Here is a 13,736-nt window from a genome sequence, read left to right on the forward strand (position 1 = left end):
CAAGCAAATTAAAACAAGCAAAGAGTAAATTAGAACATAATGTAATAAATTTAATTCCATGTCTATTGTATAAAATAAAATCTGTAAATATAATTAAATTTCCAAAAATAATTATCTGGCTTCTTTTCTATTGCAGAGCTTCTGTTCAATTACTGATTATTCATTTACAATCTTAGTAGGGTTTTAAGAGAATTATCTGAGTCAGGCCCTTAAACAGGTTTTTCATTCACCAAAGTGATCCTAGGCCATATCAGAGAGAAAACTGACATACAGACCTGGCCATTACCAATTTGGCAAACAGAAATCTTGTCACTCAAAGAACCATACTACCATACCTGTAACAAAGGCTCCTTCTCCCCATTAGATTAGATCTTCTCTCCACATTAAATTTAATTGCCTTAAGGGCTAAGGCCTTCACTCAAAATAAGCCACAAATATTAAGCTAATTTCTACTTATTTTTTTTTTCCCCCAGTAGCAAGAACAATCAAAGAGTGTCCTTTGGTTAAAATAATGTCAATGCAAAAGAGTGTCAAAAAAGATCAAATCAAAAGACAAATACACGTACATACATTTTGACAGACATTTTTCTCCAAAAGATAAAATTAAAAGGCAAAAGAAAAACATCTTTTGAAATATAATTAAAATTTGGAATATAATGTAAAAAGTTCAAAGTTGAAGAACAAGGAAAGAGATGAAAATCTATTTATAGAAATTATTTCTTCCTCCTGCTTCCAAAATAAACATAAAATTATTTCCTCGATGTATTAAAACTACAATAACCTCCAATATAAAAATTACACGTTCCATATTTAATGTTAAAACATTCATACAGTATTTTTTCTATAAATCTATTTATCTAGGTATTATGTAGAAAAAAACTTTCAAGGAATCAGTTATTTTACCAATTCCAAAAGAATGAAAAAAGTGAAGACTCAGAAAACATCAGGTAAATACATGAGCATTATAAATACAGAGCAAAGTATGTTATTCTGCCTCAGCAATTCTCCTATAACTTTCATATGGATTTTGTTAATGAATATGTATTGAAAATAACACACCGTAAATAACCCCATACATAACTTTGTTAACTATCAATATTGGGGAATTGATTTATTTCCTAATTACCCACTTCCTATTCCCTTTATAGTTTCCCCAAAGTGAAATCTAGTCCCTATAAGATGTTCCATGAGCAAAAGGGTTCTGTTGGTAAGTAATTCGGGAAAACACTGTATGCTTTGACTCCTCGGAAATTCACAATGCGCATGAATGTATTACAGTCTGAGAAGTCCTAGGGAAAGAAAAGAAGGCTGCTTGCTTTGTCTAAAGCAGCCTTTCTCCCCCCACACACTTAACAACAAAACTCTTTCTTGGGTACAACCCTTGAAACTAATGTTTCACAGAACATACGTGAAGGAAATGGGCTTCTCAATTATATTTCTAGAACTGCCACGTAATACCTTGTACTTTGCACTAAGATTAGTAACAATACCTCTATTTGGATGCTTTTGAATTTGCTCCTCAGATGTTATCATTTAAAAATCTTCCAAAGAAGTAAAAACTTTAAAAAATCTTTCAAGACTACCTACGTGAACAATTCTCTTTTACACTTACCTTTCTAAAATGCTTGTCACTTTCAGATCCATGATCTGTTGCTCTAAATGCCGTTTCTCCTGGTGAACCTTAAAGATAAATACGCAACCCTTTACATTCTCCAGTGATGTCAACAGCCTAAGCTGAATTTCACATTACATTGAGTCAATGAAAAGGTGAATGGATTTTTACAGCAATTCAGGTTCAAAGAATCAAATCACCTTTATTCTTATTTTAAGGAACATGACTGACAACCTGTGCAGAAAATAAAAAAATACTAACTATAGCAATCACAGCATATGTTTAACCTAACAATTAAAAATATATAACTGAAAATTACAATAAAAAATAAGACAATCTTTAGTAAGGATTATTTTACATGAGAGTACTTACAGTTCAGCCACATACCACTGGCAATACAGACCATGTATAGTAGGAAAACAATTTTTTTTTCTTTTTTTTTTTTTTTTTGAGGCAGAGTCTCCCTCTGTCCCCCAGGCTGGAGTGCAGTGGCGCAATCTCTGCTCACTGCAATCTCCACCTCCCAGGTTCAAGCGATTCTCCTGCCTCAGCCTCCCGAGTAGCTAGGACTACAGGTGCATGCCACCATGCCCGGCTAATTTTTTGTATTTTTAGTAGAGATGAGGTTCCACCGTATTGGCCAGGATGGTGTCAATCTCCTGAGGTCATGGTCCGCCTGCCCTGGCCTCCCAAAATGCTGGGATTACAGGCATGAGCCACCGCGCCCGGCCGGAAAACAAATTTAAATGTCAACCATGACAGGGCAGATGAGACAAACTAAAATTACTTTTCATTTCAGTTATCAAAAACAATTAGATCTATTTCAAGAAAATATTTTTGCTAAGTAAATTTTCTTTTAACAGCTTTAATCTTATCATACACATACATAATTAAGAATTTTAGTTTTATCACAAAATAATTATTTTATTATTTCCACCTAAAGGATAAAGAGTTTGCCTAATATAGTTCTGGGGTTTTAAAATTCAGCATAAGCAGTATTATAAATTTGGTCTGCAATTTTATTTGCAACTAGTTTATTAGAAGCATTTAAAAGGCATGTTAAGGTCAGCAAAAATGTCTGTTTACACACCTAACAAGAGAAGTAGGTCAGAAGCTCCTATGACTTCACTAACCAATTTGTGACCTGTGAAAAACCAGCAAAAGGGGAAATACAAATGTAAAATTTAACAGAAATGAGCAAACAAAGATGTCTGAGATCTCAGATTTCATATTACAATAGGGCAATAATTGGGCAAATATGCCAGGATTAAACTTAATAAATGCTACTCATTATGGTCTATCATACTTAAATTTATTTAAAAACCACCAAATTGGTCCAACCACTTATGAAAAGCAAATACATAGGAAGTCTCATCTACTTGTCAAGAACAAGTGATATTTTTTCCCCCTCACTAAAAGCCAAGTATGTTTAAGTGCTTATGAATTGCCATTTTACTGGGCTAAACAAAAATTAAAACCATCGCATAACAAAATTTTGTGTTTATCTTTTTTAAAAAAGTCCTGTTTTTCATTGATACTAAATATTTTAGTTTAAAAAAAAATGGGAATAAACAAATAATCCATGTATTTTTCCTCCATGGTTCTTAAAATTTTAAATTGGATCAAACAGCTCCTTCCTTACCTGAGGTAAAAAAGTCCTTCAATAAGTTGAGGCTTTCAACAATCTTGTCAAAGTCTGGTGCTAACTTTACAAGGTCTTCTGAATTAGGAAGGGCTTTTCTAATTTTCTCTGGAAAAGATCAAAACATACAGAGTGTGAAACTAAGAAAATATGTCAGATACTATTCTTATAAAGGGCTAAAGTATTAACTTGTTTAATCCTCCTGACAACCCTACAAAACAGCTACTATTATCAACCCCATTTGCAGATGAGAAACTAAGGTACACAGCAAGAAAGTGGAGGAGCCTGGGTTCCAACCCAGGCAGTCTAGCTCCAGAATATAGGCTCTCAGTCACTATGCTGTGGTACTGGCAAATACATCAAGTTGAAAGCTCTCCTCATTAATCCCAGAAGAACAATTTGAAAGTGTGCTTTTTTTGCAAATACATTCGTCAACATAGAACAGTTTTATCTTTATAAATTCTGTGAATAAGTGCAAGTAAAAATTCCACCTCCACATACACCTAAACTAAGAAATCTGACAAAATTAAAAAAAAAATTTGATGACAATATATTTCTTAAAGATCACCATGAATTACTGGCAATCGTAGCTATCCAATATACTTTTTTCTCATCCACCTATTGAAAAAGGGAGAGCAGTGGCCAACTAAGAAAAGAAATTACTCTGGATACTAACAGACTTTTAAATAACTTGGCTACAAAAAGTAGAGATAACCAAGGTATCTATTCAAAAGGAGCTAGTTAGGTGGGTCGCAATAAATACGCTCTGGGCAACATCACATAACGCAGAAAATGATATTATTAATAGAAAGGCTACTCGGCAGCATGGAAATGCTGACAAAATATGTTAAGTAGCAAAGGACAAAATACCAAAGTGTATATTCACCATGATTACATAATTTTTAAAAAGGGAACTAAAATTTTACTCTGTGGTAGTGTTCATGAAAAGAAAACAATTAAAAGAAAAAAATTAAGCCAGGCATAGTGACTCAGGCTTGTAATCTCAGCACTTTGGGAGGCTAGGTGAGAGCCTTGAGCTGAGGAATTTGAGACTAGCCTGGGCAACACAGCGAGACCCCATCTCTACAAGAAATTGAAAAATGAGTCAGGCATGGTGGCACACGCATGTAGTCCCGGCTACTAGGGAGGCTGAGTCGGAAGGAGGGCTTGAGCCCAGTTCAGGGCTGCAGTGAGTTATGACTGCAAGACCGCACTTCAGCCTGAGTGACAGAGTGAGACCCTGTCTCAATCAATCCATAAGTTAAAAAGATACTAACCACATATAATAAGTATAATTAAAAGAAAATGCTCCAAATGGTTAGTGGCAGCTGTGGTAAAGTGATGGACTACTGGGTATTTCTTTTGTTCAGATTTTTTCATTGATATTATATTACATATATCATTAAAATAAAACTGTGATATATTAGGTTCATAAGTTAAGAAACTATCTCAATACAACTACTTCTCTTTCCTCAAGAGATGACCAAAAAAAGTATTTTAATGTTCATGATACAAACCAAAATCGATATACTCATCAATTTCCCACACAATGTCAGGCACAATCCATTTATATTCACTAAGGTCCGGTATCATGTCTTTCCACTGATCAAAAGTCTAAAAGATAAGAAAAGTGTGTCAATCAGATGCTCTGCATGCCAAATAAACACGTAAAGAAAAATTATTTAATAAAAACACATTAATCTACTAAGAACAATGTATTATGTTCAAAACTTTTAAGAAACAAATTTAAGTGGCCTCAGCAAACAAGCACATAAAACATGTAAACACTCCTCTGTTAAATATGGGAAATGTAAAAATTCAGAATATACTTTTATTTCAAACAGGTTTCATAATTTTGCTCTAAACAGTACTGTGGGGTAGAAGGAAGACAGACTGGGAGACAGGATGCCTTGCTTCTGGTCCCAGAGCTGCCAAGAAGGGCTTATGTGAGAATGTCACCTGACTTTCACATCTGTGCTACTAAACGTCAAAGCTCACAATCAAACCTAGGTGTTCCTACTCCCAGCCCTGTGCTCCTTCCACTAGGCCATTTTAATTTCCTATAATTATAGGTAAGATTCTAAAGGTATCTTCCTATTAGCATCATTAAAACAATCTAGTCCATGGCAGAGACACAAAATAAATGTTTAAACACCCAATTGTATTCCACTATACAAAAGAAAAATGATTTATGCTATAGAAACTTAATCATGATACAATAATTGGAAAACCAGTAGGAATGTTAAGTTTACCTTTTTGGCTGTGTAGCCACCTCCAACAGCAGATCCTAGTATGAGATAGCGAAGTTTTAAGAGTCTCGTAGCTAATCTTGCTGGCCAAAAATTCCTGCGAGGCTGGTAGCCATATTTAATTGGAGAGAATTTCAGTTTACGTAAAGGAAGGTTTGTCAGAGAAGAGAACTGCTGAAATGATGTCCTTAATTGAGGTCGTTGGAGCTTTAATGTAGGATGATGTGAATGATAAATACTTCGTGAAACCAGATGCAGTTTTTGTAGTGGTAAACTTCCTTTTATTCCAGAGCTGTGTTTCACTAAAGACTGGCAGACCTCACTGAAAGAAAAATGAATATGGAAGAAAGATCAGATAGGGTAACAGTACAAAGGAAACCACATGAAAAGAGCAATATACTAAAGGAAACACACATACTCCCATACCTGACTAACCACAATGTCACACAATAGTTCACATTCACTAATCATTGACTATGTGCCAGACATGGTTACAGCATGCGCTATCTCATTTAATCCTGCTAATAATCCTATGTAGAAAGTACTAGTATTATCTGCATTTTATGAGGAAAATGTGGTGCAAAGACTTAAATAACTTGCCCAAAGTCACACTGACATAAGAAATAAAGGCAGGATTCAAACCAAAGCAGTGGGACTCCACTCTAATATGTGGGCTATGATCCTGGTCTCAGGAATCGAAACCAAAGAGAGAAAAGGCAGGGACTTATTTTATTAACTACTATTCACTGTAAGTAAAAGTTGAAAAAAAAAAATGCATGCAAACTTTTGCTTTCAAAAACAAAATTTCTAGCAGTTTAGAACACCTTCATCTATGTCTCCTGATCCTGACAGCACAGGGGTGGAAATTAAGGAAGTTAATCAATCCCAACTCAAGCACCTGGATCCCCAGAAAAATGAAAGTAGCAAAAAAGCCCCAAAGAGAATAGAATTTAAATGTACACGTTCACTGTAGAGCTCCACCCTCTTCTTCCTGAAGAGAATGAAAGGTTACCAACAACCATATCTTAACATATGCTCATAGTTGCATATATAGTTGCCTGCTTACTATTAGTTGCTTACTAATAATCAGGGCCAGTCTTGATTCTAAGTAGTTAAAAAATATTAATTCCTTTAAATACATGGGACTGGAAACTTCTTAAGAAAAAGGAAGCTGGGCATGGTGGCTCACACATGTAATCCCAGCACTTTGGGAGGTCAAGGTGGGCGGATCACCTGAGGTCAGGAGTTTGAGACCAACCTGCACATGGTGAAACTCCGTCTCTACTAAAAATACAAAAATTAGCTGGGTGTGGTGGTGTGTGCCTGTAATCTCAACTACTCAGGAGGCTGAGGCAGGAGAATTGCTTGAATCCAGGAGGCGGAGGTTGCAGTGAGCTGAGATCGCACCACTGCACTCCAGCTTGGGCAACAGAGTGAGACTCCATCTTCAAAAAAAAAAAAAAAAAGGAATCAAGGAAAACAGAAGCAATGCTGTAAAGAAGAATGGTATGGGGAAAGTGGTATCTCGTGTTCCTATACATACCAGACATTACGCTAGCTGTTTTCACTACAGTGTAACTATGTAAATATTAAGTCTCAGAAGCATCCAGTAAGGTAAGTACCCTTATTTTACAATTTTTTCTTTAAGTATTGTTAAAGCAAACTAAATATGGCCTGAGAGGGACTCCATACTTCTATATTTGAGTCCTAGTGGATGAAACATAATCTAGCATAATAGGCAGACAAAACTGAACACCTAACTGAGTAGTATACATCTGCAATAATAGCCGAGTGTTGGTCAATCCCAGTGGCCATACTTCAAGCACTAATAGACTGCTGTGTTCAAATGGCATTCAATTCTGGAGGCTGCCTGATTTGCAGTGTTTCTTTTCTTTGCTCAATTAAACTCCATCAAAGTTAACTTGTCTGAAGTTTTCTTTTAACAGATCTAGTGTCAGAAGTGTGATTTGAAGAAAAACTCCGGCAACCCCCAGGAACACCAGGTGACCACGTGAGGTACCTGCTGAACCCACTGCACTCACTGGTGTCTTGAATGTAACTGGAGGTCATAGGTGAGTTTTCTCTTGGATTCCGAGTGCCAATAACTTGTGTTTTGAGCTCTCTGAGTTTACTTGGGCAATACTTAGCCTGGACTGGATCCAAGACCAAATTGGATTGGATAAGTAACTGGATTGGATTAAGTTAGAGGCCTCAGACCTCTGATAGGTACCTTATTTAATAATGGGATCGTCTCAATCCAAGGAGTCTGGGACTCCATCTTCAGGGACTCCAGCTAATTTTATGTATAAAAATTATGGGCCCAGAATGTGTGCATTTTTAGAAAAAATGTGTTAACCTCACTAAAGAAAACTTAGAATTAAGATGGCCACAATGGAGAAGTTTTAATTTGGATAAAATTGTTTGTTTGCAAGGCATATCAGAAAAAGGGGGATCAAAGCCCCCACAAATATAGTGGGATGTATTCTTTCATGGATATGCAAAGGCCTCTAAAAGACTAAGTGAATCAAAACTTGCCTCCTTAAAAGATTCTTTGCAAAAAGCAAATGAAAAGCTTAAGCAATAGCCCAAGGAGATGAAGAAAGAGGACTGTACTCTGACTGACCTAATCTCAATTGTTCCTTCTCTTTGTCCGTCTCTACCCACATATTCTGAGTCCACTAATCTTTTTGTTAAATTACACTTTTACCCTGAAGATGATTTAAAAAAAAAGGAAGTTAGAGAGACGCCTTACAAAGTGAGACCTTCTGATCAGTCAGGCCTCACCTGCTGTAACTACTTTCACTCCATAGTCTAAAACTGAGCTTAGCCCCATTGTGAAGGACTTCCCTGGTCCAAGGGAGAAGCCTCAAAAATTTACTGAGGAATTTAGAATGCTAATAGCAGCTTAGGATCCAGGACTTCCTGAATTTACCAATTTATTCACATGATACTGGGGGCTGGTGAAGGTCGGAAATGGATGGCAGCAGCAGAACGGACCAAACCTGAGGAGGATGATATTAGAGGCCCCTCCAAAAGCTCCTCACGAGAAGGACCAAAAGTACCTAGAAAAACTGCTGAAAATCTTTTCATTCAGTTCCTAAAATTTTTCCACAAAAAATTGGTCCATCATACAATCTTGTAAGCCAACAAACAAACAAAACAAAAAAGGAGGAACCAGTTTCAGGTTACAGAACTCACTTATTGTTTGTGAAGCATTGTGAACTCAAAGTACAGCAAGGAGTATTCCCTGCAGGGGCTGAAACAGCATTAACTGCTTTATTTATAAATGGACTCCAGTAGCAGTTTAATTAAAAACCATAAATTGCAATGGGAAGTTAGAGATGTGACTGAATTGGTGGCCTTAGCTGAATTTTTTTTTTTTTTGAGACGGAGTCTCGCTCTGTTGCCCAGGCTGGAGTGCAGTGGCCGGATCTCAGCTCACTGCAAGCTCCGCCTCCCGGGTTCACGCCATTCTCCTGCCTCAGCCTCCCGAGTAGCTGGGACTACAGGCGTCCGCCACCTCGCCCGGCTGATTTTTTCGTATTTGTAGTACAGTCCGGGTTTCGCCGTGTTTGCCAGGATGGTCCTGATCTCCTGACCTCGTGATCTGCCCACCTCGGCCTCCCAAAGTGCTGCGATTACAGGCGTGAGCCATCGTGCCCAGCCTAGCCGAACATTTTGAGAGGACTCTAGGGCAAGAAAAAACTCAAAAGGCTAACAAGCTTATGCCCCTTCATTTAGAACAGTTACAGGGACCGGGACCAAAGGGACCATCTTGTCCTCATTTTAAATCACAATCAAGAGGTCCTGGAACAAGAAGTTATTTACCCCAAGATGTCTGCCCGTATTGCAAACAACCGGGGCTGGAAAAGGGATTGTCCGCCGATAAACCTCCCTCCAGGCCACACTGTTTTACCACTAGAGGGAGCCCAGGAAACCTTAGTCCTCCTGACAATAATCAACTTTAAGGAGGCTCCAAGGGACTCTGGTGGATTGCTCCCCGTAATACCTGTAAAGGAACATGAGGAAACAGAGGTTAAAAGAAATAGGGAGTCGTGTACAGTCCTCATGGATACCAGGGCTACTCTAGCTACCATAAATCCCACTTTAATAAGCCAACAAATCCCAAACGAGCAAAAAGGTCATTTCTGTGGTAGGGGTTTCAAACCCAGTTGAAGAGGCCCCCATATCTGAACCCATCCAAGTAACTCTGGGCCCCATTTCAGAAAACCACACTTTTTTACTATGTGATACTGCTCCAGTAAACTTGTTAGGGCAAGATTTACTTTCAAAGCTAAAAGGGCACATACAATTTTCCTCAGAAAGAGAAATAATCTTAAGAGTTTCCTGATTCTCCTGAACCAGAATTGTTATGCTGTTTACAGGCAGAAATTGATAAGATTGAAACTCAAGCCTGTAATATCCCTGATCTTTTGAAAACACCTAAATGTTTATGGGCCTCTTCCCCAACTGATATAGGAAGAATTAAAAGTGTAGAACCTATAAAAGTACAAATAGATCATTCTTAACCTTTGCCTAATTACCCCAATATCCACTAAAACCTGAAGCAATTCAAGGGCTCTCACCAATTGTAGAAGATTTAATTAAACAAGGACTCATAATTCCATGTACCAGCCCCGTAACACTCCAATCCTACCAGTTAAAAAACCAAATAGATGAGGCTGGAGATTTGTACCAGATTTATAGGCAATAAATAAAATTGTAATACCAATATTTTCTGTAGTCCCAAATCCTAATACTTTATAACCTAATGTACCCACTGATTCCAAGTTGTCCACAGTACTAGATCTTGGCTCAGCCTTCTTGAGCATTCCTTAAAGAAAGTCAGTATTTGTTTGCCTTTACTTGGAAAAAATCAGCAATACCCCTGGAATGTAATACCACAAGGGTTTACTGAAGCCCCTTCATATTTTCCCCAGGCACTGCATCAGGACCTAATGACACTATAGTTTCCTCAAAATTCTACTCTCATTCAGTATGTAGATAACTTATTGTTATGCTCTCCTATTAAGCAGTGCTCGGCAATTGACTCTGTTTACCTTTTACAGCAACTTGGATATAAAGGTCACAAGGCTTCAACGGAAAAACTTCAATTTTCTTTTCTTTTCTTTCTTTCTTTGTTTTCTTTTTTTCCTTTTTTTTTTTTTTTTTTTTGAGGAGGAGTTTCGCTCTGTTGCCCAGGCTGGAGTGCAATGGCGCGATCTTGGCTCACCTCAACCTCCACCTCCTGGGTTCAAGCGATTCTCCTGCCTCCACCTCCCAAGTAGCTGGGATTACAGGCATGTGCCGCCACACCTGGCTAACTAAGTTTGTATTTTTAGTAGAGACAAGGTTTCTCCATGTTGGTCAGGCTGCCCTTGAACTCCCGACCTCAGGTGATCTGCCCGCCTCAGCCTCCCAAAGTGCTGGGATAACAGACGTGAGTCACCACGCCTGGCCAAAACTTCAATTTTCAAAAAAAGTCCACTATTTGGGACATGACTTGGCTGCTGAAGGGATTTCCCTCTCACCTGGGAGGATAAAAACTTTTTAAAGTTTTCCTCAACCTGCAACCAAAAGACAAAAGCATTTCTTAGGCTTGCAGGATATTGCAGATCCTGGGTTCCAAATTCTTTCCTAAATAGCTTCACCACTGTATGAGCTCACTAAAAATGCTGTACCAGAGCCTTTATTTTGGGAAGATCGTCATAAGCAGACTTTTAGCCAAATGAAGTTGGCCTTACAACAGCCCCCCAGATTTAGGACTTCCAAATTACACTAAACCTTTCACTTTGTTCATGAGTGTTACCATCAGGCATTAGGAGTCCTTACTCATGAACACGGTGCTAAACATAGGACCACTGCATACGACAGCCTGCAATTAGGCCCAGTCTCTAAGGCATATCCTAATTGTTTAAAAGCAGTAGCCACAGCCACCAAGCTGGTAGAAGCTTCATCAGATCTGGTTTCACAAAATGAACTTAATTTGCAAGTCCCAGATGCTGTGGAAAGTCTATTAAATTCCAATCAAACCCAGAATTTTTCAGCAAGTAGACTAACATCTTATGAATTACTTCTCCTATCTCCTTCTAATCTTCATCTAAAAGGCTGTAATCTACTTAACCCAGACACTCTGTTATCTCTGCCTGATGATGGTGAAGACCACAATTGTGTAAGTGTAGTGTCAGAAATAGTGGTCCCTCGTGTTGATATACAAGATACACCACTGGATCATCCTGAAATTACTATTTTTTGTTGATGGGTCCTATGACAAAAACTCAGAAAAAAAAAAAAAAATCAGGCAAGATATGCTATTGCTACCAAAAATGAGTTAATAGAGAAGGGAACTCTTAATTCAAGTCAGCCCAACCTGTAGAGCTTTCTGCCCTTACCTGAACATGTCATATAGCTAAGGACAAGTCAGTAAAAATTTATGGAAAGTAGATACGCTTTTGGAGTAGTACGTGATTTTGGTACGATATGGAAACTACAAAGGTTTCTCACCTCTAGTGGGATCCCCATCAATGATGGACTCCAAACAGATGAGCTCCTTTCTGCTATCCCGTTATGAATGCAGACTGCTGTTATTAAGATTGAAGCTCATACTTGTAGAAATGAACCCAAATATCAGGGAAATGCTTTAGCAGATTTTTATGCTAAATCAGCTAGTGCTGAAACCATCAATATATGCAATGTGAATGAACTCCATAAGATTAAGCCAAATTCCTTATGATGACCTAATGAACAGTACAATGCATCTGATTTGGAAAAACAAAATTGGTATCTAAAAGGATGTAACTTTAACGTGAAGGGAGGACTCACAGAGGGCCCGGACGGCCACCTGGTCCTCCTTGAATCTTCCATTACTGAAAGCTCTGCACCCCACAGCTCATCATGGAACAGACAAAATGATCCAAATTATGAAAAAGTACTGGTGGGGTGACTGTCCCAAATTGCTAAAATGGTTTATAATCAATGTTTGACTTGTCAAACTCATAATCCTGGAAAAACTTGAGGTAGTATACTTCTCCCACCTGATGGACCATTTGAACATTTACAGATAGACTTCATTCAGTTACCACCCTCAATGGGGTATCAGTATGTTCTTGTAATAGTTTGCATGTTTTCTGCCTGGATAAAGGCCTTCCCATGTAGGAAAGCTGATGCTGTGACCACAGCTAAGAAATTATCAAGACAATGTTTTTCCTTTATGGGGGATCCCTCTAAAAATCTCCAGTGATAGAGGAACTCATTTTACTGGGCAAGTTATAAAGCAGTTAAATAAGGTGTTACTGACACAGTGGCATTACCATTGTCCTTATAACCCTCAGTCTTTCGGAAAGGTTGAAAGAGAAATGGCATCTGAAAACTGAAACTGGCCAAGTTAACTAAATCAATTGAGTTGCCTTGGCCAAAGGTACTACCTTTTGTCTTTAATGTCAATCAGATTCACTCCTGTTGGAAAATATAAATTGACTCCTTATGAAATAGTCACTGGGAGGCCCATGTCCCTAATAATAGCATCTCATGCTTCTCCTGCTCTTAAACTCTGATATGACTAAATACTGCAAGACTTTAATGTATTATGCCAAAGTATACTTCCACCAGGTAAAGGAAGCGTTTTGACATCCACCAACTGAGGACAATCAACTCCATGGTCTGGAACCTGGAGACTGGGCCTTCTGGAGATGACATCAGAGGAAGATCACTCTTGAACCTCGTTGGATGGGACCATACCAAGTTCTTCTCACTACCCAGAGTGCAGTGACGCTTCAGGGCTTTGAATCATGGGTCCACATCTCACAGGTCAAAAGGGTCCCTTCAGACTCCTGGAACTGTACATGTGTTGGAGACTTTAAGGAAAAGTTGACCAGGGAAATCTCTCCCCAGAAGCAGACAGCATCCTAGTTGCAGTAGCTCTCTCAAGATCACGGATCAAGACTTCTCTGCCACCATGAAAGCCTCATGTGTTTTTCTGTTTTCCTCATTTTTTGCCCTAATCCTTTCCTTTTCCTTACATAAAAATCCATGGGACCATAGTCAGTGGATGGCTTCAGCTCGAGCTTACGCTCTAGGGTAATTATTGCGTTTGTGGGCTAACTCCAAAAAATCAGGAAACGATTCCATGGGTGCCAGTGCCCCTCCACATTTCCCAGTGAGTCACCCTGAAACTCCAAGGGAAGAATGGAAAGCTATTCTTGATACTCTAAACATCACTAGTACTTGCTTTCCT

The 13,736-nt window shown here is 38.4% G+C and overlaps 1 protein-coding gene across 8 annotated transcripts in view; it reads right to left on the bottom strand.

Moving 5' to 3' along the window:
* OPA1 (OPA1 mitochondrial dynamin like GTPase) overlaps window positions 1-13,736 on the bottom strand; it is a 96,469-nt gene that overhangs the window by 74,152 nt on the left and 8,581 nt on the right. For 2 of the 8 annotated variants that reach the window (XM_077991161.1, XM_077991159.1), the window contains exons 1-6: window positions 9,332-9,507; window positions 5,507-5,825; window positions 4,772-4,868; window positions 3,255-3,362; window positions 2,703-2,756; window positions 1,613-1,680 (exon numbers count right to left, since the gene is read on the bottom strand). In XM_077991161.1, coding sequence (XP_077847287.1) covers window positions 1,613-1,680; window positions 2,703-2,756; window positions 3,255-3,362; window positions 4,772-4,847 — 306 coding nt within the window. In that variant the 5' untranslated portion in view covers window positions 4,848-4,868; window positions 5,507-5,825; window positions 9,332-9,507. Of the gene's footprint in view, window positions 1-1,612; window positions 1,681-2,702; window positions 2,757-3,254; window positions 3,363-4,771; window positions 4,869-5,506; window positions 5,826-9,331; window positions 9,509-13,736 lie in introns of those variants that run through there. The other 6 variants (XM_015132524.3, XM_015132523.3, XM_015132525.3 and 3 more) reach the window with 4 other exon arrangements.

Source organism: Macaca mulatta, chromosome 2 (assembly GCF_049350105.2).
Source record: "Macaca mulatta isolate MMU2019108-1 chromosome 2, T2T-MMU8v2.0, whole genome shotgun sequence".
NCBI lineage: Eukaryota > Metazoa > Chordata > Mammalia > Primates > Cercopithecidae > Macaca > Macaca mulatta.